General features: G+C 38.5%; 1 protein-coding gene across 5 annotated transcripts in view; it reads left to right on the forward strand.

Moving 5' to 3' along the window:
• ZNF423 (zinc finger protein 423) overlaps positions 1-19,301 on the forward strand; it is a 319,075-nt gene that overhangs the window by 94,689 nt on the left and 205,085 nt on the right. For all 5 annotated transcript variants that reach the window (XM_026652711.2, XM_026652714.2, XM_026652713.2 and 2 more), the window contains one exon: positions 15,420-15,620. In XM_026652711.2, the coding sequence (XP_026508496.1) occupies positions 15,420-15,620 (201 nt within the window). The remainder of the gene's footprint in view (positions 1-15,419; positions 15,621-19,301) is intronic.

Raw genomic sequence — 19,301 nt, forward strand, 5'->3', positions numbered from 1 at the left:
ATATTTAAATACTTGCTTTACTGAATTTAATGATCTGAAATTGCAGAATTAATGGCTTTGTCAAGTGAAACACTTACTACTCGAAATTTTTGTTATCAAGGAAAGAAATTCGAAGAGAAAGTTGAGGAAGATAAATTTTTATTTGAAAGCCTGTTAAAAATGGAAATAAAGCTCAATCCGTAACCCAGAAATACATTGTATTTAAAACTTAGGAAAAGGCTAGGGAGGAACACTAAATGGCAGGAAACTCATTGGGACTTGCTGCTAATTTGATTTCTGCACTGGTGTGTAACATGGCTGTCATAAGAGTAGCTGCTGGGCAAGAGAGAAATGGACATTACTCTTCCTTATGTAAGGAAGGTTGACCAGAATTACTGGGGCTGCAATGCTTTTTGCAAAAGTGAGGCTTTCTGATAGCACGGCTTCCTGTTTTTAAATGCTTTTCTAACCTCCATAAGAAGAGATGCACAATCTTTCCTTGCTCTCTTCTGGTTGAAATAAAACTCTTACTAAGCAAGTTAATGAATATAAAAAAAGAGCAAACTGAACTCTTGTACCATGCTCTAAATACCAACCTCAAGAAATCGTATCTGAATCAATTCTTTTTGTGCAGTAATACACACGCCTCATGAGATCTAGGTAAAATTTTCAAAAGTGTCTAAGTCCCATTTTCAAAAACCATGTAGGTGGGTAGGAGTTTAAATCCCATTGACTTTCAACTATATATTATTCTGCTACTGTTCATTGACTTTCAATGGGACTTTGGTCCTGTCTGCACTAAGGGGGCTCTAGTGTCCTAGCTACAGCCCTGTAGCTGTGCCAGCATAACCCCGTAGTGTAGACACAGCCTACAGCGACAGAAAGGGTTTTTCTGTCACTATAGGAACACCACCTTCCAGAGCAACAGCAGCTAGGTTGACAGAAGCATTCTTCCACTGGCCAGCTGCGTCTACACCAGGGATTAGGTTGACATAGCTACAGCGCTTAGGGGTATGCATTTTCATACCACTGAGTGCTGTAGCTATGTAGAGCAGTGGTTCCCAAACTTGTTCTGCTGCTTGTGCAGGGAAAGCCCCTGGCGGGCCGGGCCGGTTTGTTTATCTGCCGCGTCTGCAGGTTTGGCCGATCGCTGCTCCCACTGGCCGCGGTTTGCTGCTCCAGGCCAATGGGAGCTACTGGAAGCGGCGGCCAGTACGTCCCTCAGCCCGCGCCGCTTCCAGCAGCTCCCATTGGCCTGGAGCGGCAAACCGCGGCCACTGGGAGCTGCAGTTGGCCGAACCTGCGGACGCGGCAGGTAAACAAACCGGCCTGGCCCGCCAGGGGCTTTCCCTGCACAAGCGGCGGAACAAGTTTGGGAACCACTGATGTAGACCTAAATTTAAGTGTAGACCAGGCCTTAGACTCCTAAGCAGCAAAGTAACTTTCAAAAAAGAGACTTTGGATTCTAAATCATTTAGACACTGAAAATTTTAACTTTAGTCTAACTACACAGTACTGCAGTGAGAAGGCCAAGCAAGTTTTTCTCCTGATCCAACACCCTTTGTAGTCAATGGGAGTTATCCACTGACTTTGGGGGGAGCCGGATCAGACCACAGGTGCACATGCTGAGGCCCTATTTACCCCTCCATATTCAGGCAAGGTTCCCATTGACATCAACAGGAGTCTTATTTGAGAGTATAGGGGAAAATAGGGTGCCATGGATACATTTTGGATGTCTCTTCTCAAAGTTTGAAGAACCTCCATTCATAATAATAATAATACTAGACGAGGCAGAGTCCATTCCATACACATTCAGTTGCACACTTATCATTTCAGTAGAGAATGATCTAGGCAGCTTCTAGGCTTCATTCCTTCTATTGTTCCTTTTCTTTTTTTCCTTAATATTAATTGTACAACTTAGTTTTGTTCACATTTTACTGAATATGATGCTCTTTCATTACTGTGCATATCATTTTATGGTTGCATTTACCGACACTTTAAAACTCAAATATAAATTATAGATAAAAATTAACAAACAGAGAAGCAAAAATCATGTAGGTTTTGATTAAGAAATGCATACCTCTTCATGATAGCTTTTAAATGTATACTTAACTTAAGCATGTGCTTAAATGCCATCCTGAATAAGCACATGCTTAAGTGCGTTTCTGAATCAGGGCCTTACTAAGTTTGTTGCTAAGAGATTCCTAAGTGTTAGGTTTACAATAAGGGCCCTTATAAAGATCAGAAGGAAACACTTATGTACGCAGTCATGTTTTGTCTGTAATGGTAAATTACACTATCTATAATTTTTTTTTAATCAACAAATTTGTTTTAATCAGCAATTACTAACAGATGGTATTCTAAGGAGCACTGGTCAATATCTTATTTTTCCATTTGATATGCAGCTGCTAAAACAAGCCACATGTGAATTTTATTAAATCATTTGAATTTTCTATCTGTTCAAGCCATATAGATATCTGGCTCCACCTTAAAGTTTAAAAAAAATCATTAAAACAGTTGTGCACAATAATGCATGTGAAACTCTGCAGAAGGATGGAACACCAGCTTTATAATCTGTTGCACAGCTATAAAATACCTTTAGAAAATGAATTGAGAATTTCATGCATGTGATAGTTTGAGCAGTTTTTACAAATAAGTACAAATTTATTATTCATTATTTTGAATACCATTGATGATCTGTGAGGTTTTGAGCAAATTGCTGTTTGGCATTAGAATTACTCCTTTGTGGTAGTGATATCATGAAAAAAGTCGGGATGGAGTTGTCTTCATGATAGGGCATTTCTGGAGCTGGAGTACCTTTCGTTAGGCCGAAACCAGAGGAGCAGGAACTTTACAGGGTATTTTCATTGAAATATATTCCAAAGTTTGCGTTTGTCTTTACTGGACTGCGTATAACTCTCATTAATGTTAATGAGTTACAGAGATGGGGTGCTGATTCATTAATGCAATGGGCTGAGGAACACAGCACTGGTTAATGCAACCTAAGGCCTCTTTGCACTGCAGGCTGCAGAATCACACCCAGCCTTGAGAGGAGGAGTGAACAGTAGCTGAATTGGAGACATGCTTACAAGGGCAGTCAGGAGCTGGTGGAGCTGGGTGACAGAGCAGGGGCAAGCAAGGGGCTCGTGGTTAGATCTCCCTGACCTTTTCCAGATCCATGGATTAAGGGGACAGAATCCTGAGCTGAGTTTCTGCTCACTTTACACAGTTGTTTCCTGCACAAAGGAAATGGAACCCATAATCTGGGGACAATCTAAACCAGGATAATGCATAGCAGTTAAACATTTAGCACGTCCCAGTCAGCCTTGCCCTCCTCCGACTGTTCCAGTTTTTAAAAATTCTCTTCCAACAATTCCATAAACAGTATTTCTCCTGGCAGGGAAGCACTCACATCTCCATATATATCCAACTAACCAACCAAATATTGAACAACTGATAAGATGTATGCCCTGCTTCACTTTGCAAAGTACCAGCACGTTGTTAGTGCTGTACAAATAAATAATAATTCAGATGCTTTTTTGTTGTTTATGTTCAGGAATGCATTGTAGCATAATATAATAAAATGTAAATCACTCCAGAACAAGCATTAGAAAAGCTCGAGCTAATCCTATTGTTTGTTTGTTTTGTTTTAATAATCCCTGCAGGTTTGGTTAACACTAAGTGAACATCTTTAGGTATATTTTGTGATCATGTTATCTGGGGGTTCATTTTACCCTTTCACTGAAGTGTGGAGCTCTGAGTACCAGATCCTACCTTCCTTACTCATATAAAACACGCTTTAATTTCATGGGGGATTTGCCTTGCTAAGGATTGCAGGATTGGCCTAAAGGATAACAGTTCTGCTCAATGTTTATTAACACATTTTCTCACACTTTTCTTGATAATGACTCAGGTACATGTTTAATGTGCAGGGTCAGTTGTGAGGCAGTTTTAGTGTTCATAAATCATTAACAAGTCTTTTTGGAGACATCAGCCAGCAGTTAAGAGAAGCCTTGAATTATTGGATATACCTGTTTTGATAGGCTACTCAGAGAACTCTTTAAAAAGGGGCTGATAATTGTACCACACTGTAAATGGGAAATTGCATCCAGGCTGTACGTGTATTGAAATTGTCTTTACAATAGACACTCAGATAGGTGTTGGTTTGACTTCAGGATAATGATTTAAACATAAATTGACCCTTGATGAGGGAGTTGGCGTTTCTGGTTTAATGTATTGCAGTTTTCTCTTGCCTTCAGTGCCTTCAAATGCCACACAAATAATTCCTTCATAACAAGTGCTTTTTCAGGAGATGTATGCAGTTGACAGTTAATATAGAATTATTGCCCCTGAATGCATTTTTGTAATTACTTCCCAGAGATCTATCTTTGTGTTAGAAGACATTTCACACTTTAGTAACATAAGTGTTTGGGGAGAACATGAGCAATAATTACGAGCAGTCTTTCAGTGAAAATAAACCTAAAAATTATAAAAAAGCTAATGCTAAAGTTGGTTAGAGACAGTGAAAAATTTGTTTTGAATGTTATGCATGTCTAAAATATCCAGGTTTAATAACTTATCAGTAAGTAAACTAAAAAAATGCAATAAAGATGCAAAGAAACTGGTTTCTAATTTTTAAGCAATAATGAAACTAAAAACTGATTAAATGTGACACATTACTTGAGACAGAATAAAGAAACTTAATCTGAGTGCTCCTATAGGAGATTTCTGCTATAATGGAAAATGAAATGACAGTTTGATCAATAAAAAATTAGCATCATTTAATAAAAGGTTTCTACTACATCTTGACTAACGAATATCATGGATGGCCTGAAATCCAAGAAAGCCAAAGTTGCAGGAAGTTATTTTGTGTGTGTGTTTGCCCATGGGACCTGATTCTAAACTCACTGAAGTTAGTGGAAAGACTCCCATTGACTCCAGAGGGCTTTAGCTCAGACCTAGTATCTGTATGTACATGTACCAAAATCAGTAAACCCAAACATGAGGCTAAGGTCCAAAGATGTATTCACAAATGCAAATTCTGGTACTTAAGTACTGACAGTGCTTGCAAATACATTAAGATGTTGAGTGAAGTCTGGGAACTTCACCCATTGTACTTGCCCCAAGAGGTTTACTGTTGAAATATCAGACAACTCAGAACTCCCTAGGAAACAGAAAGGTCCTCTAGGACTTTCAAAATTACTTTTGTGTATTTTCAGTGTTTAAGTTTTTCTGTTACTGGATATATAGAATACAATATAACTCTTGTCCAGAGATTCATATACAGTACATTACAGCTAGGAGGTACCACTGTGATGATCATCTAGTGTGACTTTCTGTGGGCCATAGAACTTACCCAAAATAATTCCTGTTTGAACTAGAGCATATCTTTTGGAAATAGCAATTAGAATTTTAGAAACATATATTCTCAACTCAAAGTGAGTTTAGACAAGAATGAAACCAAAGTTTCTTTTCTTTATTTTGTTCAGCAGAAGAGAAGGACATAGGTAAAACAAATATTTAGTGTGGAACTAGCTGAGTATTGGTGGTGGAAAAAAAAATCCAGCCAGACATACTTTGTGTTTTGGAGAACCTCCACTTTGCCATTTGCCTAAAAATAGCCATTTCTCAGGCTTTTTCTTAATACTGCAAGTTACTAATTTGATAATTTATAAATAAGATGGTTAAGTTTAAAGTAGTGCCCTCAAAATATTGTTAAATTTAGGTGATCACAAAGAACAGGGAGACCTCATAACTAAGAATTTTGCAAAAAGTACAGTGGTAGAAATCGTTTAGTTGTCAGATTGTAGAGCATGAGACATAAACAGCTACCTTTCTCTTCATAATTTAGTGCTCAGTTTGTAACATAGTCCTTTTAAAACGCATTCTTTTCCACTAAACACACAAGTGGTGATTACTTTTTACCCATGAGCCCAATGTGCATTTTTTCCCCCCACTATGAAGTTAAAAGGAAAAGTTTATATATTTAAAATGTTAATTCAGAACCCATATTGTGGTGATTACTATTATGATGTGAAATGCTGTAGCATTGATACAATACACACCACCTGAAATTCACTGGCTTTTGAATACTATACATGTTCATATTTTGTTCCTAACTCACTTCATATAGTAGTTTTAAGTAGGGTTAGTGTATTGCATTCTGCATTACTAATTCAATTTATTGTTGTTTGAAAGTTTTATCTGGCACTAAGCAGCCTGTTCTCATCCCTGCCCTTCCAAAAAAAACCTCCCATAGCACTATTCTTGCTTGCCTGTACAGTCTGTTGTCAGAATCAAACAAATGACAGCTTGGAGAAGTTGGAATGGCCATAGCCCTAGGAGGTCACAAAGAGGTAACAATATACAATTTTCATGGTTCAAGGGTAGCCTTATCCTACTGTTCTTCATTACAGCACTGCAGTGAGATCAATTTTATTAAGTTTTAAGTCTTAGGAGGCCAACACCATTAACTACATGCTGGATCAAATAATTTTTTTGTATTATGATTGTTTTTTCCTCTTGTTGAGAGAGGAGAGGAACTGATGCACAGAATTCTAAGTCTGTAAGAAGTGTTTGTTTGAGCAGTGAGTGGATTGCATAGCAACCTGAATTTCAGTTGCTTCGACATCTTTCATATACAGGTCCCATACAATTTGACATGGCCTGCAATTTACCGCAGTATTTCATGTGCTATCCTTTCTGTGGTCTTCATTTGTTTTTTCAGCCATTTTCCTGTTTCTTTTTTTTTTATGGTGTTTTGACACTGAGTGTGAAAGACTTAAGCTGCTGTGCACTTTAGAGTCTTAAACATGCTTGCTTTTGATCCACTTTGCATGTTCTAGAGCTCAACAGAGTGCCTTTGCCTCAACCTAGCGCTGAGATTGAACTTTTATTTTTCGACATAACTTGGTCTTGTGAACCAATACATTGGCTTCTTTTTGTGTATGTTTGAAATAGTTTTATTTTGTAATATAGCAAAGTAGAACTACTAACAATTACATTCACTGCAGCTTGTGTGCTATATGTGTACAGTTGTAAGGTACAATACAAGCATACACATGGTAAAGATTTGAATATTTTAAAAGGATTTTTTAAAAAGATCTTAAAGCTACAAAAACATGCTTCACTGGGAATATACAGCAAATGAGAAACTTCTCTGCCTACACTCTTTAACCTCAGATTTGTTTGCTCTGGAGAATATTAATAACTTTTTGCCCAAATTTATTGTTCTTGGACTACGACCTGCAGATAATTTTGGGCATCTCTGTTAACATTTAAAAGCTGTCTCTGATATTATAAGATAACAAACTTAATACAGTTAATTCAAACACAGACCCTGAACTGACATTTAACAATAGAAAAACACTTATTAATAAGATTTTAGATTAGGCATTTTACCCTTAGTTTTTCTTTTGTCCACACTTTTTAAAATTATACATGAAGTTTCTTCTGCTTTTAGGAGTTCACTGGTCGACATGAAATCACAAAACAGGAATGTTATGTCTTGTTGGTAAAACATGGGACAGATTCGTTTCTGGTGCAATACCACTGAAGTCAGTGGAGTTACATCAGGGATTAATTTAGCTCCATCAGTTTGGCTGGTTATAACACCAAAGCTTCCATCCCTTAGGCTATAAACCTTTTCGTCTGTGACTTTTGCTCCAACCACCTGGTCTGCATCTCTGGACAAACATTCAGGAAATATTTTAAACCTTGGTAAGGCCGTATTTTGCCTTTTTTTTTTTTTTTTTTTGCGCTGCTACTAAGATACTGTCTTTATCAAATGGGTATGAATATGTTGCTGTGAATGTGCCCTCTGGGTAGTCACTTTATGGTGGGTTTTGAAGGTGTGTCCTAAAGTACTACTTTTTTTATTGGGATGGTGGGGGAGTTTTGGAAGTCCTTCACAAAAAAATTCTGCAGGACTGGATCTTCCTCGTCTGCTGTTGGGAGCCCCAAGATACTAAGAGTCTCCTTAATAAGGGGCATGTCCTCCATTCAGTGCATGTGACTCGGGTCCCCTCTTCTGACGAGTCCAGGAGGAAGCTGTGTTCCTGTGTGGGTTGGCTTAAGAGGGTGATGACCGTCTTATCACAGTGCGACTGCTCTGCTAAGATGTTGGTGAGCTGGAGGTGTCAGTGTCTTGGCTTTTTTTTATTTTTCTTCATGTTTTCAAAAGTGACCAATGTGACTTCCGTGGTGTGCATATGTTTACATGTATAGCTGTTATAACTTGTCAAGTGTAAGCATTTCTACCTGTGTCTGGTTAAAGTACTTACAAAAGAAGCATTGCACAATTAGAAGGTGAATGTAGTATCAACTATAATGAGACATACTTTTGATAGAAGCCCCACAACTTGAGGAATTTAAAACTAGATTGGACATAGTACTAGATAATATACTATATCGCAGTCATTCTCAACCAGGGGTCTGGGCCGCCTGTGGGGCCGCGAGCAGGTTTCAGGAGGGCCGCCAAGCAGGGCCAGAGTTAGACTTGCTGGAGCCCAGGGTAGAAAGCTGAAGCCGCACGGCATAGGGCTGAAGACCAGGGCACTGATCCCTGCCACCTTGAGCTGAAGGCAGAGCCTGAGCAACTTAGTTTTGCGAGGCCCCCTGTGGCGTGCGGCCCCACGCAGTTGTCCTGCTTGCTACCCCCTAACGCCAGCTCTGGCTTTCATATGCAGAAAACTAGTAGTTGTGGCACAGGTGGGCTGTGGAGTTTTTATAGCATGTTGCGGGGGAGGGAGGGGCTCAGAAAGAAAAACGTTGAGAACTCCTGCTATAAGGAATAATCCTGCACTTCGCCTTGCAAAATTGTATTGAAAATATATCAGAACAAGCACAAAATGACGATATTTTACTTGCCCCTTTCTTTTTGCAATTCTGAAATTGCCTAAAAGGTTCTTTCCATTGCTAATTTCTATAGACCAAATCCTGAGAGGCAATATGTACCTGCATCTCCCAACTGCAAATCAATGAGAATTGCAGGTGGTCATAACCTCTTGGGATTTAGACCCATCATTTTGTGTCTCTAATTGTATGCTGCCAGTTAATGCCCATAGCTTTTATTTTTATTTGTTATTGTTTGTATTACCATAGTGCCTAAGAGCCCTAGTCAAGGATCAGGACCCTATTATGCTAGGCTCTGTACAAACACAGAAGAAAAAGGTGATCTTTTAACTTACAAAATATAATGGGTGAAATCCTGGCCCCACTGAAGTCAAATGAGAGTTTGGCCATTGACTTCAGTGGGGCCAAGATTTCACCCTGTGTATGTAATTTATTTTAAAAGTGTCAGTTTTAAAAATTGTATGGTTCCATAACAGAAAAATTCATGAACAGTTCACATGCTACACATCACTATATTAATTATATACTAATTCTAATTTCAAATAAGCCAAATTTAATGAATTCCTCTCCTTGGTGTATTTCTTAGGTCAGCATGCTACTTAGTAACACTGATATATTTTGGCCTTTTCTATTTTTGAAGTACTGGCCTTATTTCTAGAAAATAAACCATCTCTTTTAAAAAAAAATGATTAAGACTCACTGAAAACACTAACCATAGTGGCAAATAAAGTAACATTTTACTGACACTATTGTCCAGACTGTCATTAAGATAGTAGGGTAAAATATTCGTGTGTAGATGCACAGCAAACATTTTAAACCTGATACAATACAAACTGGCTATTTTCTGTAACTTTAGGCATAGTAAGTTATATTTTCAAGGCTGATAATTCAAATTGAAGCCTCTACTTCAGTTATGCAGCCAAGTGATTAAATACATTGAAAGCAACAATTAGAAATGGTTGCTATCCTGTGGACATTCAATAGTCTGTTCAGTATCTTGTTGGAGACACTGTTGAGTATGAGTGGTTGAGAGTTTCAACCTTGATTCTTTCATCATCAGTATATGGATTTTTTGAGTATCTTATGTACTTGCAGCTCAAGTATGCCAGCTGTACCTAGCATGCACGTCTGTGAAACACAAAGATTTTTTTATTAGAATTAATTAGCAGTCATTTATTTTAACAAACCAGTGCCAGCAGTTTTCTTGTGTTGACTTTTCCACATAACCTCTGTGCTACATACAGATTTGTCCTGGTGTTGCTTGGTAACAGTATGTCAGTGTTAATATGCTACCCTCTCAATAATATGTACCTTGTGGGAATTCCTGGATATATCAGTAAGTGTGATTTTTTTTTTACAGTATATACAGTAGCATAAATAATAGTTTCCTCATCAGATTAAGCAATCCAAGCTCTAAGGCCATCATAAATATTTACCGCTCAGGCAAATAATAAAACTTGCACTTGATAGCATGTTTTATTCACTGATCTCAAAGCACCTTTATAAAGGTGGAGAAGTGCTTATCTTTATGTTATAGATTGAAAAACAGGCATGGAGAGGTTAAATGACCGGCCCAAGGCATACAGAATCAGTGATAGGGTAGGTCTCCTGACGCCTGTTGATCAAACCACTAATTCATGCCATCTCCTCCGTATCTACTGGGGAACTGAGCCTTCTCACAGGTAAACAGAATGGTCTCTATGGCCATTTGTGAGACTCTTTTAGGTTTCCACCCCCTCTTTATTCCTGGTATGTTCCATTCCCGAGTGCAGCTGTTACCCAGGCTCTACAAAAGTGTTGTACAAATAGCCCTTTCTATTGTATATTTCTAGCCTTGAAGGGACACTTTGGTGTTGTACAGATTTGATCCCTCTGAAGACAGTGCCACCTTAGCACTACCAGCTTGATGAGTCAGAATTAGAGCCTGCTCCCAGTTCTGGGTCACAGATGGTAACCATTAGGTTGGCATAATTTTTTCTTATGGTGACTTACAATCTTTTTTGTAGGTTATGTTTTTGTAACTTTTCTTAGTTTTAATAGTCAAAATGGAACGTGTGGTGTCTCTCTTCTGAAATTCATTCCATTAGGATCCATGTAGCAATACTTGAGATTAGGCATATTATACTATAAACTCATAAGAAACTCAGCCAAAATCTTTAAAAAACTCATTCTTAAAGAATGAGTTAACAGTATGGCTACATGGAGCAGGATGCAAAGCTTTTAATTACTAGCTTACCTATTTGTATCAGCCCACATTGGTTAGTGACCAAAAAATAACATTTGATGACTGCTTTCTTTTATGAAATGAGTTGATGCTCTCAGTCCATTTTCCTATGGTTATGTGGCCATATCCAAAATACACAGCAATCTAAAGCACCACCAATGACAGCCTTGTTGGCGGTTTCTGCAGACGCACAAAGACTTAATAGGAGGAGTAACTATCACACTCCTAATATGTATGTTCTTTAGTTCTTGGTTGTGACACATTGATAGGGCAACGTGTGCTACCACTGAACTTGGCTTGCCTTGCCGCTCGCTGAAGACTTGTCTCCAAAGAAAAGCCTCCAAGTCTGTCAGCCCGGCATATTTCACAGCCACTACATTTACTTTAAAAGAAAAAAAAAAAGTGAGCTGTCAGTGATAGTGAGGTCCTCCGTGCTGATATTCATATTCAATGGAAATGAAATTAACTCAAAAAATAGACACCATGCTTTTCGTGTCCATCGTGCTTGCTGTAGATCCTGCTTTATAAGCAAGAATCAAGTATATAGCCTGGAAGAAGAGTCTAATAAAGATAACATTCAAAGGAGATTGACAATAAGATGGAGAGAATCATGCACAAGTACAATTCTTTGAATACAGAATCTCAATTTTGAGCAATTTTTCCTCTGCTAAATACCTCAATTTATACAAGATTCGTTTCTGTGCTGTTACACGTGCATATGTCTAATAATGAAACTTTGGAAGGTTGCTTTTGGTGGAGCAAATTTCCTGTTTTAATAGGAAATAAAAAGATTTTTATAAAATGTTGCATTGCAGATGGAAATCTGTTGTCTTACCTCACATTGTTAAAGAAGTATGGGCTGGATGAATGGACTGTAAGGTGGATAGAAAGCTGGCTAGATCGTCGGGCTCAAAGGGTAGTGATCAATGGCTCCATGTCTAGTTGGCAGCCGGTTTTAAGCGGAGTGCCCCAAGGGTCGGTCCTGGGGCCGGTTTTGTTTAATATCTTTATTAATGATCTGGAGAATGGTGTGGACTGCACTCTCAGCAAGTTTGCAGATGACACTAAACTGGGAGGCGTGGTAGATACACTAGAGGGTAGGGATCGGATACAGAGGGACCTAGACAAATTAGAGGATTGGGCCAAAAAAAACCTGATGAGGTTCAACAAGGACAAGTGCAGAGTCCTGCACTTAGGACGGAAGAATCCCATGCACTGCTACAGACTAGGGACCGAATGGCTGGGTAGCAGTTCTGCAGAAAAGGACCTAGGGGTCACAGTGGACGAGAAGCTGGATATGAGTCAACAGTGTGCTCTTGTTGCCAAGAAGGCTAACGGCATTTTGGGCTGTATAAGTAGGGGCATTGCCAGCAGATGGAGGAACGTGATCGTTCCCCTTTATTCGACATTGGTGAGGCCTCATCTGGAATACTGTGTCCAGTTTTGGGCCCCACACTACAAGAAGGATGTGGAAAAATTGGAAAGAGTCCAGCGGAGGGCAACAAAAATGATTATGGGTCTGGAGCACATGACTTATGAGGAGAGGCTGAGGGAACTGGGATTGTTTAGTCTCCAGAAGAGAAGAATGAGGGGGGATTTGATAGCTGCTTTCAACTACCTGAGGTGGGGTTCCAAAGAGGATGGAGCTCGGCTGTTCTTAGTGGTGGCAGATGACAGAACAAGGAGCAGTGGTCTCAAGTTGCAGTGGGGGAGGTCTAGGTTGGATATTAGGAAAAACTTTTTCACTAGGAGGGTGGTGAAGCACTGGAATGCGTTACCTAGGGAGGTGGTGGAGTCTCCTTCTTTGGAGGTTTTTAAGGCCCGGCTTGACAAAGCCCTGGCTGGGATGATTTAGTTGGGAATTGGTCCTGCTTTGAGCAGGGGGTTGGACTAGATGACCTCCTGAGGTCTCTTCCAACCCTGATATTCTATGATTCTATGATTGTACAAATTATTTTTCCGAAAGTAGTGTGCTAAATTATTTGTTGTTGTTGGATCGAGGGGAGCAAATTCATCCCTGGTGCAGTCATGTCGTTATTGGAGTTATACCAAGGATGAATTTGTTGCAATATATTCACCATATCAGCTGACTGTCAAAAGGAAACATTTCTACTCTGCTGTGTTGTATAGGTCCTGGAACCTCCACTAATCTTCCCAAGCCTTTTGGCATTGGAAAGGCCAGTTTTAGAAAGGCTTTCTCTAAGTTTGCCATTAGCAGTCAGAACAGAATTATGTGGCAGTTCTTTAAATTGGATTTATATACTTGGACTATTTTTATAGGTTTCTGTCTTGTAAAACTAGGAGAGTTGACATTCTGATTTATTAACTATCAACTCTACAAGACATACAAGGTTTAAAGATATTGAATGAGCTGTAATGTTTGTGATTCAAGTCTGGGATGAGAGATTGTAAAAAGATGTGTTAAGTAAATATGACAAAATGAAAATGATAATTTGAATATATACATTAGATTTTGTGTTAAGTAAAGCAAAGCTATCATAGCCTTAAATGTAACTTATTATTTGGGTAGGTACCAGTTCAGAGAGAACCAGAATTATATTTTTTTCCCTACAATACAATGTTACTAAAGGAAGAGGTTGTAAAGCATGAGATTCAGAGAACAGTACTTTACTGAATAAACATAGTCCAAACAATGGCTTACAATGTAGAGAACTTGCTGAATAATTTTTCTTGTTACCAAACCCTTAAATTCATTACCACTGCACTAGTGGTAGATCTGTTTTCGTTAGATGAATATAATAGGTAGCTTTTAATGAATATTTTCTATTGCAAATATCTGTGTAAACGGACAGCAAAAGATCCTGAAAATGTGTAGATCATTTAATTGTTGAGAGAGGCTATATACACCACAAGCAAAAGCATTGATTTTTAATATTTCCTTTGCAATCTGAAGGGTATGTCATGCTATGAGTGCTCCATGGAAAACTGCAGAACAGTTTACACCAGTTGATTTACACTATTGTGTTCAGTGCAGATGTTTGAAAATGTGTGTTTTCAATGGATGGCAGTAATAGAACCCTACTAACTTTATATATATGAATTGAAGTGCTTACAGTTCCTAGCTTTCATCTTGAATAAATTGTATTTCTCAGTTTAGTTTCAGTTTTTCAGTATTGGTTGGCATTAATCTCTTTGGATCCAATCCCATATGAGAAACGATTGATCTGTATAATCACTGGTGTTTCCTTGATAATTAAAAACAAACAAACAATCCAACAACTTTATAACATCTCATTAAAAATGTGGATCAAGAAGAGATACCCTCAGTCCCGTTTAACAAACTAACTTCTGTCATATAAATTCAGACAATGAACAACTTGGAACTTCTAATAGAAGATTCCATGAATTCAATTTTTTATTGCAGTTTGTGCTTCAGGTTCAGTTTTATAATGATTCTTTACAGTCCACACACTTTATTAAAACAGAGTTTAAGATGAATGGAAGGAGGCAAAATAGGCAAATCAGTCTAATAGCATAATTTGAACATGCTCTTTGCGAACTGCATTTTGGTATTAAAGACACTATGTAGCTAGAGAGCCTGATTCTTACCTCCATTAGACCAGTTTTACACTGGGTCATTTCCATCGATGGCAACGGATTTAATCCTGACTTACACTAGTGAAAAGAGAAGCGGGTCCATAATTATATCTCTGTTTTAAACTTGCAGTTTATTCTGAAAACAAATTCCTTTCCCTTTAAATTTCCATTTTCCTGAATTTGGATCACAGTTTAAAATAAAGAATATCCAAGAAATCTGAATATCAAATATTATAATGTTAACCCGACAACTAGAATTCAAAGCATGTCTGCCTAGCAAATTGACTTAGGTTAGCTCAGGTCTAGTGGAACTACTCACATACCAGAAGATAAATAGGTCTGGGGGCCTTAAAACAGATAATTTTTTCTTAGTGATGCTTGAAGATTGTTTTTTTTTTTTTGAGGGGGTGGGGTGGGAGGAACTAAAGAATTAAAATCCAGCATTAACTTTTCTTAACAGTCAGTAATTAATCTTGCAAGTTTGTAATGTGCTGTGAATCTGCTTCAAATGATGAAGTGCTAACAGGTTGGTATGATGGAAACTTAGAGGTTCCTACCATACACACACTAAAGAAGATTAGAAGAAAGTATCTTTGGAGGATTCACACCAAGTATTAAAGAATACAATTGAGAGTTGTTACACTGCATGATACAAAAAACACATTAATATAATGAGAGGTGTCAGGAATAATGTGAAGTGAGAGCTAGGGTAATTAAATGTATCTAATAGATGCAAGACCATTTCTTTAAAAATTTTTCCCAGACCACTAAAACTTACAGTGGAGTATATTTTTCCTGTTGGCAGGAGGCCTAGGAGGAGAGCTGGAGAATGAGGTGAAGGACAGCCGGGCCTTGGAAGAGAGGAACAGCGTGACGAGTCAGGAAGAGAGAAATGAGGAAGATGAAGACATGGAGGATGAGTCAATTTACACCTGCGATAACTGTCAGCAGGACTTCGATTCACTGGCAGACCTGACTGAACATAGGGCACACCACTGTCCTGGAGGTAATGTTAAACTAGCTTTACAATTCTGACAGGTGGTTAGCTGGGTAATTGGACATAGCAACAGCTTGAGGCCTCAAGTGAGATTAAAGAATTAATAATGTAATTTTACAGTTAATGTAATTTTATTGTGGTGCCTTGGGTAGCCTTTGTTCACTTCTTTAATAAAATTAAAATAAAAGCAACAGCTTTCCAATTGGAATCTGTCAGTAATTATGCTAGACAAAAATGTTGTCGTTTTTTTATTAGCGCTAAGTTTTAGACTGTTTTTTTCCCCCTTCAAATGGAGGAAGGTTGATTAGTTCAAAGTTAAATGATTTAAGTGTGCAAAATTCTAGGGAAGAGAGACTCTAAAGTCCTCTGAACACTTTAAGTGGACATGACAATTTCTGAGATTAAGTTTTAGGATGAGATTTGTAATCCCGTGCTAAACAAGGGCCATACTACTGCTTAATGGGTCATTATTGCATTTCCTTTTGAAGTTTAAGGAGATGGTGATGGGTGTCATTACGAACTGATCTTGATTTTATTTTCCTAAAAGAGAGAATGAGCTCAGAGCATTGATGTGAACAATTGCAACATATATTGCTCTTACATGACACTTTCTATGACAGGGAAACCAGCAGGTATTCTACAGATCAGGTTAAACTGATTTTATTGCCTACAGTAAATATCTTTGCAGGTCTAACCAAAGATGTAAAAAAAGATATTAGGAGAGTGAGACAGAGCATGTTCATGAGACTAGAAGTCTCCATCCTTATCCTTCCCAGAATGCAATATTCAGCCATCGCTTTTCCCCACAAGACACATCAAAGATCTTTTGTGCCAGTTCTTCGGTGGGGAGACTGGCTAGGTCATCATCCACAGAGGGAAGCGTCCTCTCTCCTGCAGATTGATCCCCAGACCCTCAGTCATCTTCCTCCCAAGTGCATCTTCCTCCCCTGGCCTCCTTCATTTGTCTGATAAATAGTTTGTGTCGTGTCTCCTCCTCCCTCCACTGCCCCCCAGCTGGGCACAACTAAAAATAATGCTACTAGAAATGTATCCGATAGGTTGAGATACCTGCAGCTTCACAGATACGCTAGTGTAGTCTACCCTTTGTTTCTATGATACTTCATGGGGCTCATGGTTGGGCTGTCTTGAACCCAGGCCTGTAGCTCTCTTCCTTGCCCTCTTACAGCTATTTGGAGAAGTGAGTTCCTTCTTTTACCCATTTCTGCCTGCTGGGAGGGATGGTAAGTTCTCTCCTGTGCTGCAGGTGGACAGGGATTGCAATCTTAAATCTGTCTCAAGTACTGGTTCCTCTGCTTCCTGCCCTGCCTCCTAGAATTGGCGCGGTTCTTGTTCTGCCAGTATTGGGCAGAGGTTAGGGAGCAAACCTGAGGCCCCATCAAAACCTTCAGACAATCTACCTCAAGGTTACTACCCACAGGCTGATAGCCACGGTAGTAGTGATGCAGAGATTCTTTAACATGCACTGAAGCATTGATAGTATGTGGATGACTTTGTTCATTCATACCTGACTGCCTGGAAGGAGTAGCTGAAAACGACATAAACATTGTTGAAGGCCACAACTTCCGAAAAGGAAGGCAGAGGCGCACAGCTGGTACAGCCATTTGTACACTCAAAATGAAGACCGGCAAATGTTTAAAGATGCTGAGCATGTGTAAAGTCCTGTTAGAGCAGTGTCTAAGTGCAAAAGCAGCCACTTGAAGGGGAGCATATTCCTTTGCTCATAAAAATGGGCTTAAAAGTGTGGCCCAAAATATATAAAAAGAAAATGACGTTGTTTAGTGTCAGTATTTTCAGGGCCCAATTTTAATTTATTCAAAAATTTACAATTTCATTAGTGAGAATAAAAATAAATTCTATATTTTTGTGGGACCTACCATAACACTGTATATCAGGCTCCAACTCCAGACTTTTGAATTGCAGTTAATACTATTCATGACTGTACTGTCTTCGTACATGACACTGGTACAAAAGGGAAGCCATTTTGGCATCAAAAGGCACTGTATAAGGACACATGGAATTGTTCCTGATTAACTGTTCTTGATTAACTCCGTGTGTGGATGCTCTTATTCTGGAAGTTATGCTATTCTTCAGGAATAGCTATCGCACTTTAAATTTGTATTCTACCTTAATCAGAAACAAGTTTCAAGTGTAGACAAGCCCTAAGTTGTTTGACAAAAGTAAAAATGTTTCATTTAAAGAACAGCAAAAACAAATCTATGCTAAGTTCAACAGAAAAAGATCAGGGTAAAAATCTTTCAGCATTAGAAAATAGGATGTGTTAAAAATATTACCCTATAAAAAAAGCTACATGATAGTGTCCTTTGATATACTCCACTTCTTTTATTTGTAGTACCTGACATACAAGATTGTAATGTAGTGTCTGTCTCTTGGCAAGTAAGGATTTCATATCTTAATCTGAAGCAATGTTTTCAATAGTGTATGTGGGTCCAGATCAATACAGGCAATATTTGTGCTGCTAATATTACAAGGGTGGTAATAGAACATAACTAATGACTTCCTGTGGGATACTGAAGTTAGGAAGACCTTGCAACTCAGGAGTATTGCAAGATTAGGTGAGATCACTCCAAAGAATAGGAAAAAACATCTATTTCATTGGAATCCCTTAGAAATTCATTACAGTACACTAAAGTTATAATACACTTTGAAAGCACCTTATTTGATATGGAAGGAAGTAGCAAACAGCCATTTTTCCCCTTTGCCTTTTCATGTACTTCAAGCTTGTTTCTTTCAGGACAAAGCATCATTGAAATGTAGATATCTCTTGTAGCATAAATATGTGGTTTTCTTTTTCATGTCAGTGACAAGTAGATTTTCTCTTTCTGACAGAATTAGGTGCCTTTTATGCCTATTACTCTTGCCTGATGTCTGTGATTGTAGGTTATAGATTTGGAGTTTCTAACAGGATTCTGAAATGGGTTTAAGTGGGAGCAACTTCCAGAGAGGTGGCATCATGTTCCTTCTCTTCCTCCCTCCAAAAAACCAATTAAGAAGTCAGATCTTGGAAATGATCCTTAAGCCAATTAGAAGGCAGTTCTAAAAATGCCTTCCAAAATGAATGCGACTGATGAGCATATCATTAGATGTCTTGAGTTTTTAAAATTAATGTTTTCCCCCCTTCCTCTTACTTAGAGAGAACTAAGTATTGGCACCCATGACAGATTTGCCAATCCTTTTTTAGAAAACAAATATTTTTTGACCATTGCTGTTATACTTTGGATTGTTGACAAATAATATAATTCAAACCTGGATTTACAAATCACCATGTCCCCTCTGGCCAGCAGCAAAAGCCGCATGCATCAAGCAACTGTTCAGCAGTGTACCTTTGTTTTTTGGCTGATGCTGTTATTTCTTATCTGATGAAAAGTGGCTGAGAAGCCCCAAGCTTTGCTATGCGTGTATGTGTGATTCTGTTGTTGTTTATCCGCATGCATGATTTCCTTTTCAGGATTTTAGTACTTTTCTCAGATTAAAAATACAGCTCCATCTTCCCTTTATTTTTACCTCCTTCACCCATATTCCCCTCCCGTGCTGCCCTCCCCCATGGTCAGTGTCCATTTGTAGATTACTCTCCTTCTTTTCAGTTTCTCAACTGAATATGGAGTATTTTTTTAGCACATTAGCACATCAATGAACTGGACAGTAGTAGGT

Source organism: Terrapene carolina, unplaced genomic scaffold, assembly GCF_002925995.2.
Source record: "Terrapene carolina triunguis isolate 2854851 unplaced genomic scaffold, T_m_triunguis-2.0 Scaffold130, whole genome shotgun sequence".
Lineage (NCBI taxonomy): Eukaryota > Metazoa > Chordata > Testudines > Emydidae > Terrapene > Terrapene triunguis.